The 18978-nt window shown below is 32.2% G+C and overlaps 5 protein-coding genes across 5 annotated transcripts; 4 read left to right on the forward strand and 1 right to left on the reverse strand.

Annotated features, from left to right (window-relative positions):
* Nucleotides 1-697: 697 nt before the first annotated feature.
* Nucleotides 698-3301, forward strand: LOC148935124 (4-vinylanisole receptor-like). Its single transcript, XM_089082430.1, has 6 exons — nt 698-1211; nt 1413-1666; nt 1990-2468; nt 2583-2687; nt 2764-2919; nt 3019-3301. The coding sequence occupies exons 1-6, from the start codon at nt 1108-1110 to the stop codon at nt 3070-3072; spliced, it is 1152 nt and encodes a 383-aa protein (XP_088938556.1). The 5' UTR covers nt 698-1107; the 3' UTR covers nt 3073-3301.
* A 297-nt stretch (nt 3302-3598) lies between these two features.
* On the forward strand, nt 3599-5648 carry LOC148935125 (uncharacterized). Its single transcript, XM_089082542.1, has 3 exons — nt 3599-4546; nt 4886-5069; nt 5500-5648. The coding sequence occupies exons 1-3, from the start codon at nt 4443-4445 to the stop codon at nt 5644-5646; spliced, it is 435 nt and encodes a 144-aa protein (XP_088938668.1). The 5' UTR covers nt 3599-4442; the 3' UTR covers nt 5647-5648.
* A 1195-nt stretch (nt 5649-6843) lies between these two features.
* Nucleotides 6844-10578, forward strand: LOC105422937 (4-vinylanisole receptor-like). The gene is made up of 6 exons (XM_089082543.1): nt 6844-6965; nt 7545-7798; nt 8130-8599; nt 8814-8918; nt 10287-10442; nt 10525-10578. The coding sequence occupies exons 1-6, from the start codon at nt 6862-6864 to the stop codon at nt 10576-10578; spliced, it is 1143 nt and encodes a 380-aa protein (XP_088938669.1). The 5' UTR covers nt 6844-6861.
* A 1762-nt stretch (nt 10579-12340) lies between these two features.
* LOC105422901 (4-vinylanisole receptor-like) lies at nt 12341-15102 on the forward strand. The gene is made up of 6 exons (XM_089082431.1): nt 12341-12798; nt 12980-13233; nt 13856-14337; nt 14402-14506; nt 14698-14853; nt 15049-15102. The coding sequence occupies exons 1-6, from the start codon at nt 12695-12697 to the stop codon at nt 15100-15102; spliced, it is 1155 nt and encodes a 384-aa protein (XP_088938557.1). The 5' UTR covers nt 12341-12694.
* A 13-nt stretch (nt 15103-15115) lies between these two features.
* LOC105422899 (adenosine deaminase) lies at nt 15116-18663 on the reverse strand. Its single transcript, XM_011632468.3, has 4 exons — nt 18153-18663; nt 16704-17295; nt 16215-16535; nt 15116-15969 (listed from the first exon to the last, which is right to left on the reverse strand). The coding sequence occupies exons 1-4, from the start codon at nt 18403-18405 to the stop codon at nt 15585-15587; spliced, it is 1551 nt and encodes a 516-aa protein (XP_011630770.2). The 5' UTR covers nt 18406-18663; the 3' UTR covers nt 15116-15584.
* Between the last annotated feature and the right edge of the window lie 315 nt (nt 18664-18978).

The following is an 18978-nucleotide window of genomic DNA, read 5'->3' on the forward strand; positions in this document are numbered from 1 at the left end:
GTTTCTTATATTGTCGATATATTTTGATTATATATTGATAATTTTGTTCACAATATGTACTAAAAAATTCTAAAATTCTAATTTGGGAATATTTAGAATTGTGATTTACTTTACTGTTTCTAATTATATTTTAATATTTTGTTTTGATTTCTAAAAATTAAAATTTCATTCGAAATTTTGAATTTGTTGAATATGTTAGAACATTAATGAAAATGTTAGACATTCTTGTAATCGTATTTTTTGGATTTCTTAAAAAATTCCTTAAATGTTTAGGCAGTGCAATCTTCTGTTGATTGTATTCTTTTGAAATTTTATTATTAAGATTTTCAATTTTTTGCATTCTTTAAATTTTATTTCTCAATTGCTGTAATCTCAATTTTTAGAAATTTTTGGAACCTTAATACATTTTTAGAATTTTAGTTAATGTATAATTTCTTTACTGATTAGATTTTCCCAATATTTCATCAATTGTTATCACTTGATTTTCACAATTTGAAATCTTCAATTTTCAAAATTGCATTAAATGTGAAATAAAGTTTGGAAAAATTATATTGTAGAATTTAGAAAACTATATTAAATTTAAAAAATAATTTATAAATAATTTAATAATTATATAATTAAAAATAAAATAATTAAATTAATTAATTTAAAGGTAAAAATGCAAAATATGAATTCTTGCTTCTAAAGCGAAATATTTGTCACAATAATTTCTCAATTATACAAACCTTTGCTTTATGACCTATTACCTTTGACTTTATTTTATATTTACTGTCATTTTATGGTTTTATATCCACAAGCAAATGTTTTCAAGAAAAAATAAGTGACAACTCTTATGTCGAAGGCTTTCATAAATTATACTATTGTATTATTTAACAAGAATATAAAATCGAGAATACGCGTAGCAAAAGGAAAAAAGAAAAGCGCGGATGTTTTGTTCTAGTGGACAGTATTAAAAAATAATGCACTCTAACAATGCAGTACATCCAATGTGTACATCATTATTAATGCAAGAACATTGTAGTCGGAGATGTCTCAGAAATTCTGAACTGATGATATGTGGTTATTCTTGAAGGAAGATTTTACGTTAGACCCGACGATATAAAAAATATGGACTTATTACCGGTGAACTTTTATGTTCTTCGTTTCTGTGGTGTATGGAAAGAAAGTAAGGATGGCAACTTGATAATACGTTTTATCAGCTTCTGCTACAGGTAGAATAATCATATAATACAAACTTTATGCTAAAATAGTCCAGTAATCTGGCAAAAGTCCATTGTATCGTTAATGCACTGAAAAATTGTTCACAAATACATTTGTTTAAATTACACATTTAAATTACACATTTGTTTAAATGATAAAATATTTGGAAATGATGCAAGGCTTCTTCTCTTTCACGTACACAATTTTGTTAGGTATACGATCGCTGTTTTGATATATCACTTCACGATATCTGAAATAATCGAACTTATACGCATGAGGAACAACATGGAGGATTTAACGGAATGTCTATTCCTCGCCTTAAGTTTCATAACCCTATGTCTAAAATATCTCAATTTCTTGATGAGGCAGTGCGAATTACGTGCTTTGTTAAATTGTTTTCGCGCTAAGCTATGCCAGGCGAGAGATTTCACGGAGGAATCGATATTAAAACAATACGATCGCAAAGGTATATCTATTAATTCTAGAATAATAAATTAAAAATATTACAAATTCGACAATCTTCCAATTCTCTCTAGAATAAAAAATATTATAACTTAGATTTTCCGCTAAGAAGAAATAATATATATATATATATATATATTCAATATATATATATATTTAAAATAACTATAATAGAAATATTTACGCAAAAGAATCTAATCATTTATGATGAATAATTTTTTTAAAAATGTAAAATGTTTATAAAATGTGCTTATAAAAATATTGTAATATTTATATTCGTTCGCACGATTTACATAATCAATTATTTTACAAATATCTGATGTGAAGCTAAGCAGACTGCCTGTCTCTTCATGTTTATGTGCCAAACAACGGGTCTACTGATCCTCACAGTGCCCCTGTTGACTGACGACAAAAGATCTTTGCCATGCAAGATGTACGTACCATATTCCATCACGGCGTTTCTTCCTTATGTGTTGACTTATCTTCAGCAAACCACAGCTTTAATTTATGGAATTCTGTTGAACGTTTCCTTCGATTCTCTCGTTTATGGTCTGATTATTCATACCTGTGGACAAATTGAGCTGTTATGCTATCGATTGACGGAAAAAATTCGATTTCTTCAGGAACATAACGAAGAGAAAAAACTCGGTGTCATTGAAGATTACGCTATTGCGGAATGTGTAAAACATCATATTTCAGTATATAATATTACAAACAGGATACAATCGTTATTTATATGGACAACTACTACTTTATTCTTCTTCAGCCTTCTCACTCTCTGCACCAGCATTTATCAAATGTCTAAAGTAAAAAATCAGCTTCATTTTTTTTGTAATAAAGCGGATTAAAATATAATTTAATAAAATTAATATTTGTTTAGATAGTGTGAAATGATGTTATAATTAATGCTTTTATTGTAGAAAGAACTTTTTAGTCCTGAATTCTTCTCTTTCATTTTGTACTTAGGATCAATGATGTTTCAAGTATTCATATACTGCTGGTATGGCAACGAACTGGATTTAAAGGTATCAGTATAATAAATTTTGTTTTTAATAGTTTATTTATATTTAGGATATTAATTTATATATATTTTTTATGCAGAATAAAAATATTGCACATGCTATTTATGCTAGCGACTGGACAGTAATATCGGCCAAACATCGTAAAAACTTATTACTAATGATGCTGATGAGCCAGAGAGGAAGAATACTTTCTTCTTACGGATTTTGTGCATTAATTCTTAGTACTTTTACGTGGGTAAGTATATGAACATATAATAATTAAAGTTTATAAAAATAATAATGTAATATGTTAAATGTTTTGTAAATTATGTATTTATTTTTTATATTTGCGCAGATTATAAAAACATCTTATTCTGCTTTCAACTTGTTGCAACAAGCTTCAAATTAGTATTTTATAGTAATTTTGCAGAAAATGTAGTTCATTCCTTTAATGAATTAACGGCGAATGTATTTTTTCATATTATACAATATTTAATAATAGATACAAAATATCTTAAATATTTTTATATTAGATACTTTGCTCTACAGGTTAAGTACATCATATTTATTTATAAAAAATAAAATACAATGTTTTCTATAAAATATTTTACCAAATAGTTTACTAAAAAATTTTTTGTGGGATAATGTGTTTTAATGTTAAATAGTCTAAATAAAATTTTTATGTTATTTTGATCTAAAATGCGATTGCTATTTCTTTGATTTTTCAAACGTTTTTCTAGCTAATTTGCAATTTTAATGAATCTTTTTTTAAAACACTAGTGATATGATATAGATGATAATATAGTGATTATTTTGATATTTTTTTTGGAAAAAGAAATTTTCGATAACAGATTAAATTTTTATGACAAAATATACTATTAAGATATTAAATTTGCTAAATAAAGCGAATTAGAATTAAATATTTCTACTTTTTTCTTTCTTTTTTGGAAAATTGTTTAATTAAACATTAAACTGAACATGGCAAATAACCGTGCTTAAAATCTATTTTATATAACTTAAGATTAATGGAAAATGTTAAATTTTTTTAAAACTATAAATGATATTTGATCATTGTTTACAAACAGAAAAATTATATTTCACTTTGCGATTATCATAAATTAATAAACATAAACATATAGTTACTTATATATACACAATCTTTTGGGAAATTAATTTTTAAAGTATTTAATAACTCTTTATCTTTCAAATTTTGTTGTACATAATTTTAGATATTTCGTTTTACACATTATTTTTACTTTTTTTAGAAAAATTTTTTTAAAGAAATTTCTATAGAATTTCTATAATTTTTTAGCTGTTATTTTTCTCTAGAAAAACAATTGAACCATATGTCATCTCTAGAAAAACATTTCTCACAATTATTTTACTCTAGTTTTATTTTGTATTTATTGTTATTTTATGATATTATATTTATGATATTTATAAGAAAATGTAGAAGAAAATCTTTAAATAAGTGACAACAGTTTGCTGACATTGAAGACTCGTACAACATTTTGCCATCGGAGTTTATTATCTATCTAATAAGAATATAAAAATCGAGAGTAAGAATACAGAGAACAATAATGGGAAAAGTCTGTATGTTTCGTTGTGATGGATAATATTAAAACATAATGCACTCCTAATAATGTGGTATACCTATGCATCGTTATTAATGCAAGAACGTTGTCGTTGGAAAACGTCTCAGCAACTTTGAACGGATAATATTTTATATTTTGCCATTGTTGAGGGAAGATTTAATATTACATTAGATACGATAAAAATATGGACATATTGCCGGTGAATTTTTATGTTTTTCGTTTTTGCGGTGTATGGAAAGAAAATAAAGATAGCAACTTGATAATACGCTTTGTCAGCTTCTACTACAAGTAAAATAATAATAATAATAACACGAGCTATAACAAATGTTAAAAATATTTTGTTGTTAATAAAATCGTAAATATACTACTCTTTATAAGACACTTTACAAATATAATCACAAAATTTTTTAATTATTTTATAAACTCTATTTAATTATAAAAACATATACTTGTAGAGTCTTTTTCTTGTCTTTTTAATTAATTACTTAAAAAACTTTACTTAATTACTTAAAAAAGTTACTAATAAAGTTTTACAGAAGTTTAATGATAAAAACAATCAGAATTGTCTTAGAGAAATTAATTATGTTGCAAACTCCATTTCTCTCCAATGTTCTATGCTGAAGCTAGGAGGATCGCCTTCATGATCATTTCGCAAATGATGGGTTTACTGGTCCTCACAGTGCTTCTAATGGCTCAGGAAAAACAGTTACCGTTGAAGATGTACGTATCATACTTCATGACGACATTACTCCCTTACATACTGATCTACCTTGAGCAAGCTGTAGCCGTATTTTACGGAGTGTTACTGAATGTTGGGCTCGACTCTCTCGTTTATGATCTCATTATTCATACCTGTGGGCACTTGTGCTATTGATTAACAGAAGCATTTCGATATCTTTGAGAGAACAACGAGGAGAAGAAAATTAGCAGCGTCGAGAAATTCGCCATCGCGGAATGTGTGGAACACCACATTTCGGTGTGCAACATTACATACAGAATACAATTTCTATTTATGTGGATTATCGCCACTTTATTCTTCTTCAGCCTCGTCACTCTCTGTAGCAGCATCTATCAGATCTAATGTATATATGAATACAATAATATCTCTTTTTTTTTTGGAAAAATCATATTTTAGATTTATCAATTTTTATTATAAAAATTGATTTAAAGCATGATTCAATAGAATTAATATTATATAATAGTTAACATAAACAACGTTGCAATCAATGTTTTTATTTTAGAAAGATCTTTTCACTGTTGAATTTTTTGCTTTTATGCTATATTTAGGATCGATGTTGTTTCAAGTATTCTCGTATTGTTGGTTTGGCAACGAGCTCGATTTAAAGGTACCGCTGGTAATAAATCTAATTCGATCTGTATTTTTTTAATTTTTAATATCTTAATTTCGTATTTTTAAATAAATTTTTTGTTTTCAGTATAAAAGTATCACACATGCTATTTATGCTAGTGATTGGACGGTAATATCGATTAATCAACGTAAAAGTTTGTCATTTGTAATGATGATGAGCCAAAGAGGAAGAATAATTTCCTTTTATGGTGTTTGCTCATTACTTCTTAGCACTTTCACATGGGAGTACTAAATAAATGATATTCACAAATTATATGCTTATTATAATATATAATATGCTAATTATATTATATATAGTTTGTAAAATATGTGTATGATGTAGATATAATTTGTAACATATTGTATATAACATAACTTAAATATTTATTTTTGTACAGATTATAAAAACGCCCTACTCTGCTTTTAACTTCAACTGCAGCAAACTTCAATTTAATATCTTCATAATTAATTTAATGTCTATATTTATATTTGTCAGTATCTATTCTGTACTATCACTTTAATCAGATTGATATAAAATATTTTCATACTATATTTATCTCTTAAATTTTTATACATAATTTTAGATATATATAGAAACTTGTAATATAAATAAATTATTCCTTAACCATATAATGATGTAAATTTAATAATAAAAGTAAAATAAAACTTCCTGTTAAATATTTTGCAGGATAAAATGGATTTAAAATGATGTACAAATCCAAAAAAAAAAACACATACATTGCAGCTTATTCTGTTTTTCTGCAGATTCACTTTTATTGTATTCTTCTTATAAAATTTCCATCTATTCTTCTTCCGTCAGTTCTTCTGACAAGCGACTCATGTTTGCAAGAAAATTTTTCACCTATATCAATAGCAGTAATATTTTAACCTTTATTCTCAGTGTCTCTTCGTACATTCGATCACGCAGGGAAGAGAGAGACATTACACAAGTTTATAATTTAAATAATAACGACCGGTTATATCATCGCAGATATCTAATAAGCACATTGGAAATGAATGCGGAGATGGAAGAAAAATATAGCGAGGAAAGAAAATCGACGAATCCTCCCGCAGTCCGACGACATTAAATGTTAAGGAACGCTTAGAATGTTGTAGAACGGGTATCATTACTAATTCACCAGAACGGACGTTGACAAAGTCTCGTTACATTTTTTTTCTATAAGCTTCATATTTTCAAAGCAGCGAGGTATGACAGGAGGGAGATCATTCACCGAAGTGGCCGTATCCCGGAAATATGGATATATTGCCATTGAACTTCCGGGTTCTTTGGTTCTGCGGTGCGTGGAGCGAAAAGAAGGATAACAATCTTTTTGTTCGTTTTTCAAGTTTCTGCTACAGGTATGATGTTAGATATGATTTATTATCCACGTGTCTTTGTTACGGAGATAAATTTATAATGTGTGCCGTACATTTATGTCTGCATTATCTTACAGTTAATTTTTGCCCTCTTATTCTTCCGAAGAAACGAACAGGTTTTTTGTTAAAATATCTAAAAACTTGGTCAGATCTAAAAATAATTTTATTGGACAATCAAAATAATTATGTAGAATGCTTAAACATATGATAATGATAATACTGTAAATATTTTAGATAGTAATCAAGAATTCTACGTAATTATTTTGATGATACAATAAAATTATTTTCAAATCTGCATCTAATCAAATTTTTATATGTTTTAGCAAAACTATTCTTTTTATAAAGATTATTTTGATGAGATTCTTATTGTCAAAAATTATTCAATTATTATATAGATTTAATATTAATCATGAAAAAAAATTACAATCTAATTATATTGTTTCATCTATATAGAGGATCTATTTCTACTTAGTTTCTTTTTAAGCTTAGTTAGTTTTATTTCATTCAAAAATCATGATGAAATCATTCCTAATCAATTCTAAGATATAATAAAACTTCTAGGTATGCCATTGTGATTTTAATATATGAGTTTACGCTATCAGAAGTAATCGAGCTTATAAGGACGCATGACGATATCGAAGATATAACCGAAGGGCTCTTCCTAGCTTTAACTTATGTAGCTTTATGCTTTAAATACGGAAACTTCTTAGCACGACGAGACGAAATTATCATGTTACTAGATTGTTTTCGAAAGGAAACATGTCAACCAAAGAATACCGAAGAGAAAATGATCCTCGTTAAATACGATCGCAAAGGTACTCAGCCAGTAATTCGCATTCTGATAAAATTATCGCAAATAATAAATTTTAATTGTTGAGCCATCAATAATGATATCAAGCATTTAAGTGCATAATGATAATCTACACAAATTGCAAAAACTTTTTATATTTTAGCAATCAATTTGAACGTCCTACATCATAATTTTGATGGCTCGATAAAATTATTTTCTTGTACTTAGCCAAATCTTTAAACATTTCAACAAAACTTTTCTTACCGTGTACTTCTTTATTCCACAATAAATCTTTTGTGGAATATTTGCATTTATACATTTTTAATATATATCTTCAATATTTACGTTTGTCACAGCCAAGTGGTGCGTGAGATTTTTCATGAGTATATCACAGGCTACTTGCATAGCTCTCATTCTCGCTCCTGTCGTGGGACCTCAGGATACCGACAGACCTCTACCGTTCAAGACGTATCTGCCATACTCGATATCCGATTTATACCCGTATTTGGCAACCTATCTTCAGCACGTAGGCGCGATTTTTTATGGGGTATTACTGAACGTCTCGTTCGACTCCCTCGTCTACGGTTTCACCCTTCATGTCTGCGGGCAGATCGAATTGCTGTGTTATCGTCTGTCGAAGATCTTCAAGGATTATTCCAAGCAGTATCAAATCGATTCGGGCGCGATGATCAGCGAGTGCGTGAGACATCACTTAAACGTACACGAGCTCGTGCGCAGGATACAATCGTTGTTTGTGTGGACTGTGACGATTTTATTCATTTTCAGCATGGTCACCTTATGCACCAGTATTTTTCAAATGTCTAAGGTCGCGTAAACTAAAATTCTTACGATTTGTTACAAAATTTCCCTTATTATAATCTCGGATTAACTTTTTGTTACGATTCAATCAACGTCGTAAATCTTTCTAATATTATTTTAAATATTTTTTTATAGCAAAGAGCGCGTCATCGCGATGAAAGCAACATCGCTATTGCTGAATATTTAATTCGCGAATATACTGAATTGAGTTTGTTTCGCAGAAAAAAATTCTCAGCGTCAAATTTCTATCATTGACTCTATATCTCGGCAGCATGCTGTTTCAAGTGTTCTTCTATTGCTGGTATGGAAACGAGCTGCAGTTGAAGGTGATTAAAAATAACGAAATATTTGTTTAAAACTTACTTTGATTAAAAATAGTAAATAATGGGCTAAGAACTAGTAAGAGTCAAGCGCGGATCTTATGGCGTATAATTTAATAACTATTTGAATTAAAACATACACGATAATAAATGAATGGCTCATTTTCGAGCTATTTTCAGCGCAAAGGAGCGGTCTTACATACAAGTAGGGGAACAAAAATCGATGTCAATGGTAAACAATCAGCAAAAATTGTGGTCTGTAGGCAGCACCCAATGCGCGTTCCCAAACGAATCCTCGTCCATGAACTCACTTGCATGACGAATGGAACCATATTGTATGCAATAATCACAGAACTACATCGTTGAGCGGAGAAAGCAGAACGCAAGCAATATGCACATATATGAAAGTCAATATATAAATGTTCAGAGAGAGTAATATAAATAATATATGGTCAAAAGACGGTCCAACTTTAAAAGTGTGTATATGAAAATTTTTATAAAAGAGTTATAAGGAAAGAGCAGTAAATGTCAGGTACGCGGTCAATAAATAAAATAAATCAATTTATTTTATTTTTGACCGCGTACCTGACCACGATTTATTTTTGACCGCGTACCTGACATTTACTGCTCTTTCCTTACACTTTTATAAAATTTTTTTATATACACTTTTAAAGTTGGACCGTGTTTTGACCATATATTATTTATATTATTCTCTCTGGACATTTATATATTGACTTCCAGACATGTGCATATTGCTTGCGTTCTGCTTTCTCCGCTCAATGATGTGGTTCTGTGATTATTGCGTACAATATGGTTCCATCGGGTCATGCAACTGGGTTCATGGACGAGGATTCGTTCGGGAATGCGCATTGGGTGCTGCCTACAGATCACAATTTTTGCTGATTGTTTGCTATTGACACCGGTTTTTGTTTCCCTATTTATATATAAGACCATTCCTTTGTACTGAAGATGGCTCGAAAATGAGCCAAAACATTTATTACATTATCGTGTATGTTTTAATTCAAATAGTTATTAAATTATACGCAATAAGATCCGCGCTTGACTCTTACTAGTCCTTGGTCCATTATTTATTATTTTTATCAATTTAAGAGTCTTTCTATCACTAACTTATCGATTTCGAATTTTGCGTGATTGTTATCTATTTTTTACTTTGATTAATCTGTAATTATGAAATTACAAGCTAATAATTTGAGATAATAATAACTGCGAAATCTAAATTATATTACATGTATATGAAATCATAAAACACACTCTATTTTAATATTTATTAAATATTATTATTTTGCCAAATTGTAAATCATCTCAAGAAACAAATTTGAATGATAAAGATATTTTTTGTTGTGTGCGTTATAGAGCAAGAATATCGGTAATGCTATTTATTCGAGCAATTGGACTATCGCTACGACGCGAGATCGCAAAAGTTTGCTCTTTGTGATGATCATTAGTCAAAGGGGATTAAGACTTTCTTATTACGGAATTTTTAACTTGGCTCTCGACACTTTTACTTGGGTAAAATTATGACGATAGTGCAGTTTAAGTGTAAATGACTTAACAGCAATAACAAAATAATTAATGATCCTTCTCTTTGTAGATTTTGAAAACGTCCTACTCTGCCTTTAATGTTCTACAACAAACGTCAATTTGACTAGATTTGAATTATAGAAAAAATAATAATTGTATAAAATTACTTATTTTTTCACATCCGTGTATTTTAGACGTACATAAAAATACTTTGAAGTAGAATTATCTCTGGCTTATTGATTATTTCTTAAATATTAAAAGAAAAAAGATTCTTGATATGATAACAATGGACAATAATAAGAATCAGCGGTACTTACAGGGCTGATTTTTTTTAAACACTTTTGCAAAATTATTTTATATGACAATTTTCTATATGTAATATATCATAATATATATAGATAATATACAGATAATATTACAATTTTTAATATAATATTGCTGAATAAAGCAGTTAATTAAATTTACAACATGGATTCTAGAGATGATATAACAGTGCGCTGAAAAATTTAAAAAATATCTCTGTATCATCGATATTTAGAACTTTACCTCATCGTTAATTGTTTTTGTCGACTATGCGAATATTGTCATGCCGATGTCAATGAATTATTTATACGTTAATCAATGCTAACTAAGGAATTCCATAGAAGAATGTATAATAGTGATTAATTGAAAAGACAACAAGATTATTTAATAGGTAATCGAGAAAATCTATTTATATATATAATTATTAATTACGATTGATGTAATTATTACTTGATATAATTATTATTATTATATACAATTTTCTAAAAATTCACACTTTTATGCCTTTTGACAAGTAATGTTTTAATGAATTAAATTGAAATATCCATAACAGTTCAAACGAAGCGCTTTTTTTTAATAATATTGCACACGACTGGTTTGAATTTCACAATTATATTATTTGAAATTATGCAAAGAGAGTGGATCCTACCTGCGAAGTCATGCTGTTCCATCTTGATAGTATTTCCATATATATAATGATGTATCCGCAAAAGATTGTAATATTATTTTATATTTAATTCATTTATGGTTTCTCAAGTTAGCCTATAAGTCGAATTCTTCTTAGATATTAAAAAAATTAAATTAAATTATATGAAGAACACATAATCAGCATTTATTTTTCACAGACACATCGCAAATGCTATTTTATTAGTGAACATTGAGTTGTAAGAACACATTACAATAACCAGCCAAAAAGAATTAACATTCTTTCACGAAACATTTATATTATTTCTGAATATTTTTATTTGGGTAAGTAAATTTGGAAGAACATATATTTACATGTGTGCTCGCGAGAGAGAGAGAGAGAGAGAGAGAGAGAGAGAGAGAGAGAGAGAGAGAGAGAAAGAGCTGATTTTAATATTATAAAATATTTCAAATTTATTTATTAATATTTAGAAAATTTATTTTTAAATTACATTTTCTTCTTCTTTTGTATTTATATATTTCATGGAACATAAGATATAATAGTATTTTTTTTTTAATTCAGTTATATTGTACGAGATTTTTCAATAATTATTTCTCATATTTTAATAAGATGTTTAAACATATACAAATACACACATACACACGCATATGTTTAACAAACAAAGGTTACATAACAGTATCCTGTTTTTTAAACTTGTTCATTTCTCAATTCTTATCGTTAATCGGATTCAACAATTTATTTATCGAGAAAAGTTATACAATTATTCTTTTCCATACTTTTCGTGAAAACTTCTTCCCTCTTCACTATCCATTTCCCTAGTTTCCCTACGTAAAGCAAGTCCATATCTTTTGTCAGTTTCAATATTATTTTTTATATCTCTATTTTTCTACGTTTAAAATTAAATTAAAAGAAGAGTTCTGTTCAATAAATTTCTCCTTTGCCGGACACACAACTGTCGTCTTACATCAAAAGCGTGCTATATCTATGATATAAATTCTATATGAATTCTTTCTCTCGGCGAGAAAAGACTCCGGGTAAGAGTCCGATACACACAGTCGACCGTATTAAAATTTAACGTGTGCTCGACAACACGTCATTGTATGACATTACTAATGCAACTCAATGTAATGAAATATTAGAAATTTTACTATTCCGAGAAAAAGAGAGAGAGAGAGCAAGAGAAAGAAGGAGGGACAAACTCATACATTATTGAAAAGACGAAGAAGATTTCGCAACAACTAAAATAAAGACAAGAATAAAGTCGACAATTACCTTGGGATAACATGAAGATATGGACATTCTACCGATAAACTTTAAAGCTCTGCGTTTTTGCGGTGCATGGAAAGAACGGGAGGACGACAATATGTGCATCGGGTTTTTACGTATTTTTTATAAGTACGTTAAACGTACTATTTATATACTAAAATATACCATACGGCAAAAGATAATGTGTAATACACAAAGAGTTTCATCACGTCAGCCTCTCCTACGTCGGTCTATGAATTTTATCATTATTTCTACGAGTCTTTTTCTTCGAAAATTATATTCATCGATTATTTAAAATGAATATTTGCAGATATGCGGTTTTTCTCTTGATATATGAGTTTACCATATTCGATGTAGTAGAAGTGATTCGCACACGTGATCGCATCCATGAACTGACCGAGGGGCTCTTCTTGGGGTTGACGTTCGTAACGTTGTGCGTGAAATATGCAAATTTCTTGCTGCGGGAAAATGAGATGACGGATTTGTTGGATTCCCTGCGTGTAAAAATGTGTCAACCGAGAAATTCGATGGAAAAGCTGATAATGGAGGAGCACAGTCGCAAAGGTATCCATGTAATGTGTGATATACGTGTTGTTTGACGTGAATGTTACGTATCACCAAATATAAATATGTATATCAAAGATCATTAATAATCAAAACGATCGAGAATAATTGTAAATAATCACCTGTCCAAATATCACTTCTTGTTAATAGCATATGTTAATAGCTGTTATCGAATGCATTCTGCAACTCGATAAATATTTGTACATTTCTCCGAATAATCAACTGATTAGTTATGCTTAATTATGTTAATAATTATTAACATAATTAATTAAACGTTATGTAACTTCGACAACGTAATGAATGTAATGAACCGTAACGAATGTAAAGATCTGTTAATATATTTATACTTTAAAACCCTGACCATCACAATTTCATTATTCAACGTACAAAAATAGAAAAATATACGCTGTCAAAATTGATAACAATGAAACCTTCAAATTTTTGAAATATTAAAAACTAATATTAATTAAGATTATAATTATGTGTGTCAATTGTATCTCCTAATTTTTTCCTAATTATATCTTTATAAAAGAAGGATATTCAATAATAATTAAGTGTCTATTAATATTAATTGATGTTTACGGGGACAGTGCTTATAAATTAAATCAAATGTTTATGACAGCCAAGTGGAGCACTATCTTGTTCATGGCAATATCGTTTGCGACCGGGCTGGGTATGATGGTCACGCCAGCTTTGGAATTGCTCATGGGGGGTGAGCGTACGCTGCCATTGAAGTCGTACATCCCGTACTCCTTGTCGAGCCTACTTCCATATCTAGCTACATATCTGCAACACTTTTTGACTTTGTTCTATGCGATAACGCTTAACGTTAGCTTCGACTGTCTCGTTTATGGCTTCACAATTCAAGTTTGCGCGCAGATCGAACTGATGTGCTACCGACTGACAGACAATTTGAGGAGCACCGGCGATATCTCTTTCGGAAAAAAGCCGCAAACGAACGCCTCGATCGAGGAATGCATCAGGCATCACCTGCTCGTGAGCACTGTAGTAAAGAAGCTACGAGCGTTTTTTATATGGACGGTAATGATCTTCTTCTTCTTTAGTCTGCTCATCGTTTGCACCAGCATTTTTCTAGTATCAAAGGTATCGCAAAGGAGACATTTTTATCTTTGCTATCAATGATACGACGAACGTTTATTTCTTGCAGAAGAAACTGCTTAGTTTTGAATTTCTCTCTATGTTCTTGTATCTCAACGGTATACTGCTCCAATTGTTCTACTACTGCTGGTATGGAAATGAGCTTGAGTTGAAGGTAAATAAGCGCAAGATTTAAGATACTAAAAGAAAATGTTTAAATGTTGAAAAAATAGGAAATTTAAAAAATTTGATGTTTCGAAAAGATACCTCATATTTAAACATTATTCCGCGTTGGAAAATGAATATTTCTGCGTAAAGGAATGTTATATTGATTAATAGTATATGTTTTGCAAATTTTTTCTGCAGAGTAAAGACATCGCAAACGCTATTTATTCCAGTGATTGGACAATGGTGACGCCGCGAGAACGTAAGTCACTGATGCTCATTATGATAAGCAGCCAAAAAGGAATAATGTTCTCCTATCACGGAGTGTTCGCGTTATCTCTTAACACTTTTACCTGGGTAAGCAAGCGAAAGTAAAGAAAACATAAATTTGCATATTATATTACGCGCATTTGCGTGGCTCACGTTTGAAATCTCAAAATTATTGCGGCAATTACCTGTGCATTCGATTTATTGCAGAAGCTAATTGCGCACATGAATGTAAATTAACGTCGCTTAGACATTTCGCAATGATGCAATATTTTATTTCCGCAGATCTGCAGGACTTCTTACTCAGCTTACAATCTCCTGCAGCGAGCATCGAATTAATCAACTAATAATCATAATGAAAAAAATAACATTTATTTTACTGTGTAGTGTTTATATTTTGTTGTTCAAAACGTAAGATACGGCGCAGTATTTTTTTCCAAAAATGTATCATTACAAGAGAATAGGTTTCTTCACAATAAGCGTAATCCATCGAACGCATATTATGAATATTTCCATGCAGTCATAAAGTACATGATGAGGTAGTAACGATTAGTATATAAAATTCTAATAAGAATTTTATAAGATAAAGTGTAGCGTTTCGTAAAGTAGATACGCAGTTTTGACGGCGCACCGAAAAAGATGGAAGAATGTAAAATCTTAAAACAGATAAAAGTATCTATATAAATATTCGGAGAATGTATTCTCGAATAACATGATACCGTTTTATTGTTCCGTCGGCAATATCTTTTTATTTTCGCGCATATCAACAAAGTCAATCGAGAAGATGAGGCACTTTTTGATTCTGTAATTGGTATCCGTCATTAGGCTGATCGGGCCTGTTTGGCTACAAAGGCATCCCATTTCATCTGCCATCGATCTAACGCATTTTTCTTCTCTTGTCTGTTCATGCTGCTGTAAATCAACGAATTCATCGCCAGTTTCTTCAAACTTCTGAGATCCGCGTTGGCGCTCATGATACCCATGAAAGCTTCGTAAAAGTCGTAAGTCAATCCCTGGGCGCCCCAGAGTCCCGGATCGTCGTTGGAGACTACCACGGGCGATCCCGACGCGAACAAACTCGCGGCGGGATGATTCCGCATGTCTTCCACAAGGCCGAGTACCTGGTTCGAGATGGGACAAACCTCCACCGCGATGTTCCGCTGCTGCGCGAACTTCCATAGAAGCGGATGCTTCGTCAATGCGTATCTGAGAAAATTAAAATTTAATTTATGTAAATATTTTATATTAATTAGACTAAAAATATTTTAGTCATTACAAATGCCTAAACCGCGTTTGATTTTATAAAATGTCGGAATGAAAATTCAAGAAGAGATTTTGCTGAACAGACAAGTGAAAATTGTAAGTTAATCTTTTGATTCTTTTTTTTTATTTTTTTAAAATCGTTTTAATTGGGATTTTTAAATTGTTTTTTTTTTTTTTGCGCCACTAACCCGTGGCCGATGCGTCTGGTGTTGAGCAAAAACGCATCGAAGAGATTCAAGTCGGTGATCCCTCCGTTCCAGTTGGTCTCCCCGGCGTGGAAAAAGAATCGAATATTCGGATCGACAAACTTCAATTTGTCGGCAAATTCGGTTAGAGGTTTTCCCTTGTCCTCCTGGCCAACCAAATCGAAACCGGCCACAAAATCCGGATAGAGTTGCCTTAGTTGTGCCAAAGTTTTGAGGTAGTAGTCCATTCTGCTTTGGTTGACCAAACGCGTCGGCGCGTATATGATCTTAGCGCCGATAAAATCGGGATGGTCCTTCACAAACCTGTCACATTCACCTATTAGATTATCTTGAGTGCAAGTACCTTTGAAGCAGCCGCTTCAAAATATCGCGTGAAAGAAGAAATTAAAAGAAAAAAAAAAATTTTTACTTATTTATCATTCCGCTTATCCGAAGCTATAAAGATAATTTTTAAAGAGGAAAGCATCTTGCCTATCAGTGACGTTCTTGAGCATCTGTACCATTTCCATCGGTCCATACGTGTTGCCATTGAGATCGTACACCGACGACAGCGTCGCCCGTATCTCGGCATACATGACATTGTCCTCGTAGAGCTCCTGGAGGTTGCGATAAAAGAGCTCCTCGTAATTGGGCCGGTACGACACGAGATGCCTCATAAAGGCGAAGATGCTGTTGAATTTCTCCCATGCCTTATTGACAGTGTTGTAGACGCTCCTCGGGTCCTTCGTGATCATGGTCAACGCCCGCCTGATCCTCTCGTTGATCGCCTCGGCCTGGGCCGGGTCTTTCCGTATCTCGCTCAGCAGCTGCCAGTCGCAGTCGTTGTCGGTCTGGTTGAAGAACTTGAGTCGCAGAGTGTTGTTCACGTCGCAGACGTACAGATGCTCGCGATAGGTCAGGTTGTGGAGCCTGTAATCGAGGGAGGCGATGGCGGATTCGTGAGCGTGGAGAACCGCCCCCTTCGGCATGTCGCGCAGGATCTTGAACACCTCGGACTTCTCGATCTGCGGTATCACTTCCATGAAGTTGTGCGACGGCAGAAAAGTATTGCCGGTGATGAAACCTGGCGGAAAGGCGAGAACCAAATAGGGAGAAAAATTATAGTTATGCTAATTACTTAAGTTTGAGACATAAATCCCTCGTTAATATTCGCTTTCCTAAAAAGGTTAATATATTTATGGGTATTATGATATCCGTGTTATGATACATTGTTGAATGCTTTGTTGATATTTAGCAATGTATCGTATGTACAAGGATAATATCTGTAAATATATTAATCTTTTTGAAGACAGTAATAGTGAAAGTCTCAAAAGTATTCAAGTAAATTTTACTTTCCTATTGTGTTTCTCAATCAATCATTCATACTATATTGGTTCTTTTATGATATATGCTCACGTGTTCTTTTTTTTCCGCTGGATATCTGATAAAGTGTTTGACATGTTCATTATAGAAACGGATAGTATAATGCGTTCTCACGTTATGAATAATTCACGGTTTCGTGCACAATCACTGGACTAACTTTGATCTTAACTCGAGAAGGTCGTTTAGGAAATAGTTAAATGCGCTTTTCGACAAAAGCAAGTTGAAAAGTCAGATTATCAGTGCTACCGCAAATAACACGCTGTGACATAATAGCACTCTCAAGGAAAAAAAAAAACAAAAAGAGTCTTAGATAATTAAGAATTCTATGCAAGAATAAATGCGATGTAGGTGTTACGAGAATTAATTACAATTAAATGAAAATCCTCCTCAATTTTTGTAAACTATAAAACTTCTTTCAGAGTGATGAATCTGTTTCACAAAGGAAAGAAGTCATAGTGATCTGTAAGCGGCAATCTTTCCCTCAAACTTTTAAATCAATCGCGACGAATTGATCGCGTTCTACGCGCGAACTAACGATTGTGAGTGAAAGGTTCGAACCGTCGTGAATTTCTCGACTTTTGGCCGTCATTAGGACCTGATTGGCCCTGGCCTCGATAGGATTGAGTTCCAGTTCGCCACCCAGGGACTGTCGCTTTTCATCCATCAGCAGTTGCCGTCGTAGCTGCCAGTACGTGTTCTCTCGAGGGGGCTTTCGCAAGTGTCGTCGCGTCAGGGTGATCTCGATGGGGTTCGCGAAGATCGCCTCGCCGCAGATCAGGATCGCCAAGGTGAGCAAGACTAGTCCGGCCATGGTCGTGGAAAATTGTTTACCAGCTAGGCGCGAACTAACGTCGTCGTCGAGTTACCGCGATTCGGGCGTAACGCCTCGTTGGAAAGTCGTGCGCGATCCTACGTGATCAATAGATCTGTGTGATCGTCGCGGCTGCTCGATCTCCACTGAGTGACTCTTACCACCGGGACCACGATTATAGACCCATGGAGGAGCAGCGTATGCACGAGCGTGACCAGTAAACTCGTTGGCACTCGTTGACCACCTGCGAGCTCGTCGAGCGACCAACGACACGTGTGTCTATTGATCCTCCGTATAAATCAAGCCTCGATGACAGAAATCCAAACGCGCGATCACAAATATCGGCGGGCGATTTGCGCATTGCGGTTTATCGTGTAAATTTGTTCAGGTCGTAATTAATTAATGAAATTTCGCGTGTTACACCACGGCACGTCTGACGCGACGATGTTGCGCACGATGGGGATGCGCGAGGCTCTATGCAGCGTAGACATCGTTAAAGAAGAGGAACCACCTGCTTCTCGCTTCTCGCAGATTCATCGATCAATTTGGAATTGTTTTTTTCTACAACAAGGC

This window comes from Pogonomyrmex barbatus, unplaced genomic scaffold, assembly GCF_055798465.1.
Source record: "Pogonomyrmex barbatus isolate J1 unplaced genomic scaffold, ASM5579846v1 scaffold6, whole genome shotgun sequence".
Lineage (NCBI taxonomy): Eukaryota > Metazoa > Arthropoda > Insecta > Hymenoptera > Formicidae > Pogonomyrmex > Pogonomyrmex barbatus.

What these genes read in the sequence shown, in the direction of transcription:
- LOC148935124 (XM_089082430.1), top strand. Translation starts at nt 1,108, where the DNA reads ATGGACTTATTACCGGTGAACTTTTATGTTCTTCGTTTCTGTGGTGTA. An exon ending in TTTATCAGCTTCTGCTACAG is followed by an intron (nt 1,212 to 1,412) that starts GTAGAATAATCA and finishes CAATTTTGTTAG; the next exon opens with GTATACGATCGCTGTTTTGA. An exon ending in GCAACGAACTGGATTTAAAG is followed by an intron (nt 2,688 to 2,763) that starts GTATCAGTATAA and finishes TTTTTTATGCAG; the next exon opens with AATAAAAATATTGCACATGC.
- LOC148935125 (XM_089082542.1), top strand. Translation starts at nt 4,443, where the DNA reads ATGGACATATTGCCGGTGAATTTTTATGTTTTTCGTTTTTGCGGTGTA. An exon ending in TTTGTCAGCTTCTACTACAA is followed by an intron (nt 4,547 to 4,885) that starts GTAAAATAATAA and finishes TGCTGAAGCTAG; the next exon opens with GAGGATCGCCTTCATGATCA. An exon ending in TTTACGGAGTGTTACTGAAT is followed by an intron (nt 5,070 to 5,499) that starts GTTGGGCTCGAC and finishes TTTTTATTTTAG; the next exon opens with AAAGATCTTTTCACTGTTGA.
- LOC105422937 (XM_089082543.1), top strand. Translation starts at nt 6,862, where the DNA reads ATGGATATATTGCCATTGAACTTCCGGGTTCTTTGGTTCTGCGGTGCG. An exon ending in CGTTAAATACGATCGCAAAG is followed by an intron (nt 7,799 to 8,129) that starts GTACTCAGCCAG and finishes CGTTTGTCACAG; the next exon opens with CCAAGTGGTGCGTGAGATTT. An exon ending in CTCTCGACACTTTTACTTGG is followed by an intron (nt 10,443 to 10,524) that starts GTAAAATTATGA and finishes TTCTCTTTGTAG; the next exon opens with ATTTTGAAAACGTCCTACTC.
- LOC105422901 (XM_089082431.1), top strand. Translation starts at nt 12,695, where the DNA reads ATGGACATTCTACCGATAAACTTTAAAGCTCTGCGTTTTTGCGGTGCA. An exon ending in TTTTTACGTATTTTTTATAA is followed by an intron (nt 12,799 to 12,979) that starts GTACGTTAAACG and finishes GAATATTTGCAG; the next exon opens with ATATGCGGTTTTTCTCTTGA. An exon ending in GCATTTTTCTAGTATCAAAG is followed by an intron (nt 14,338 to 14,401) that starts GTATCGCAAAGG and finishes TATTTCTTGCAG; the next exon opens with AAGAAACTGCTTAGTTTTGA.
- LOC105422899 (XM_011632468.3), bottom strand. Translation starts at nt 18,405, where the DNA reads ATGGCCGGACTAGTCTTGCTCACCTTGGCGATCCTGATCTGCGGCGAG. An exon ending in CTCAAGAACGTCACTGATAG is followed by an intron (nt 16,536 to 16,703) that starts GCAAGATGCTTT and finishes TGAATGTGACAG; the next exon opens with GTTTGTGAAGGACCATCCCG. An exon ending in ACCAGACGCATCGGCCACGG is followed by an intron (nt 15,970 to 16,214) that starts GTTAGTGGCGCA and finishes TAATTTTCTCAG; the next exon opens with ATACGCATTGACGAAGCATC.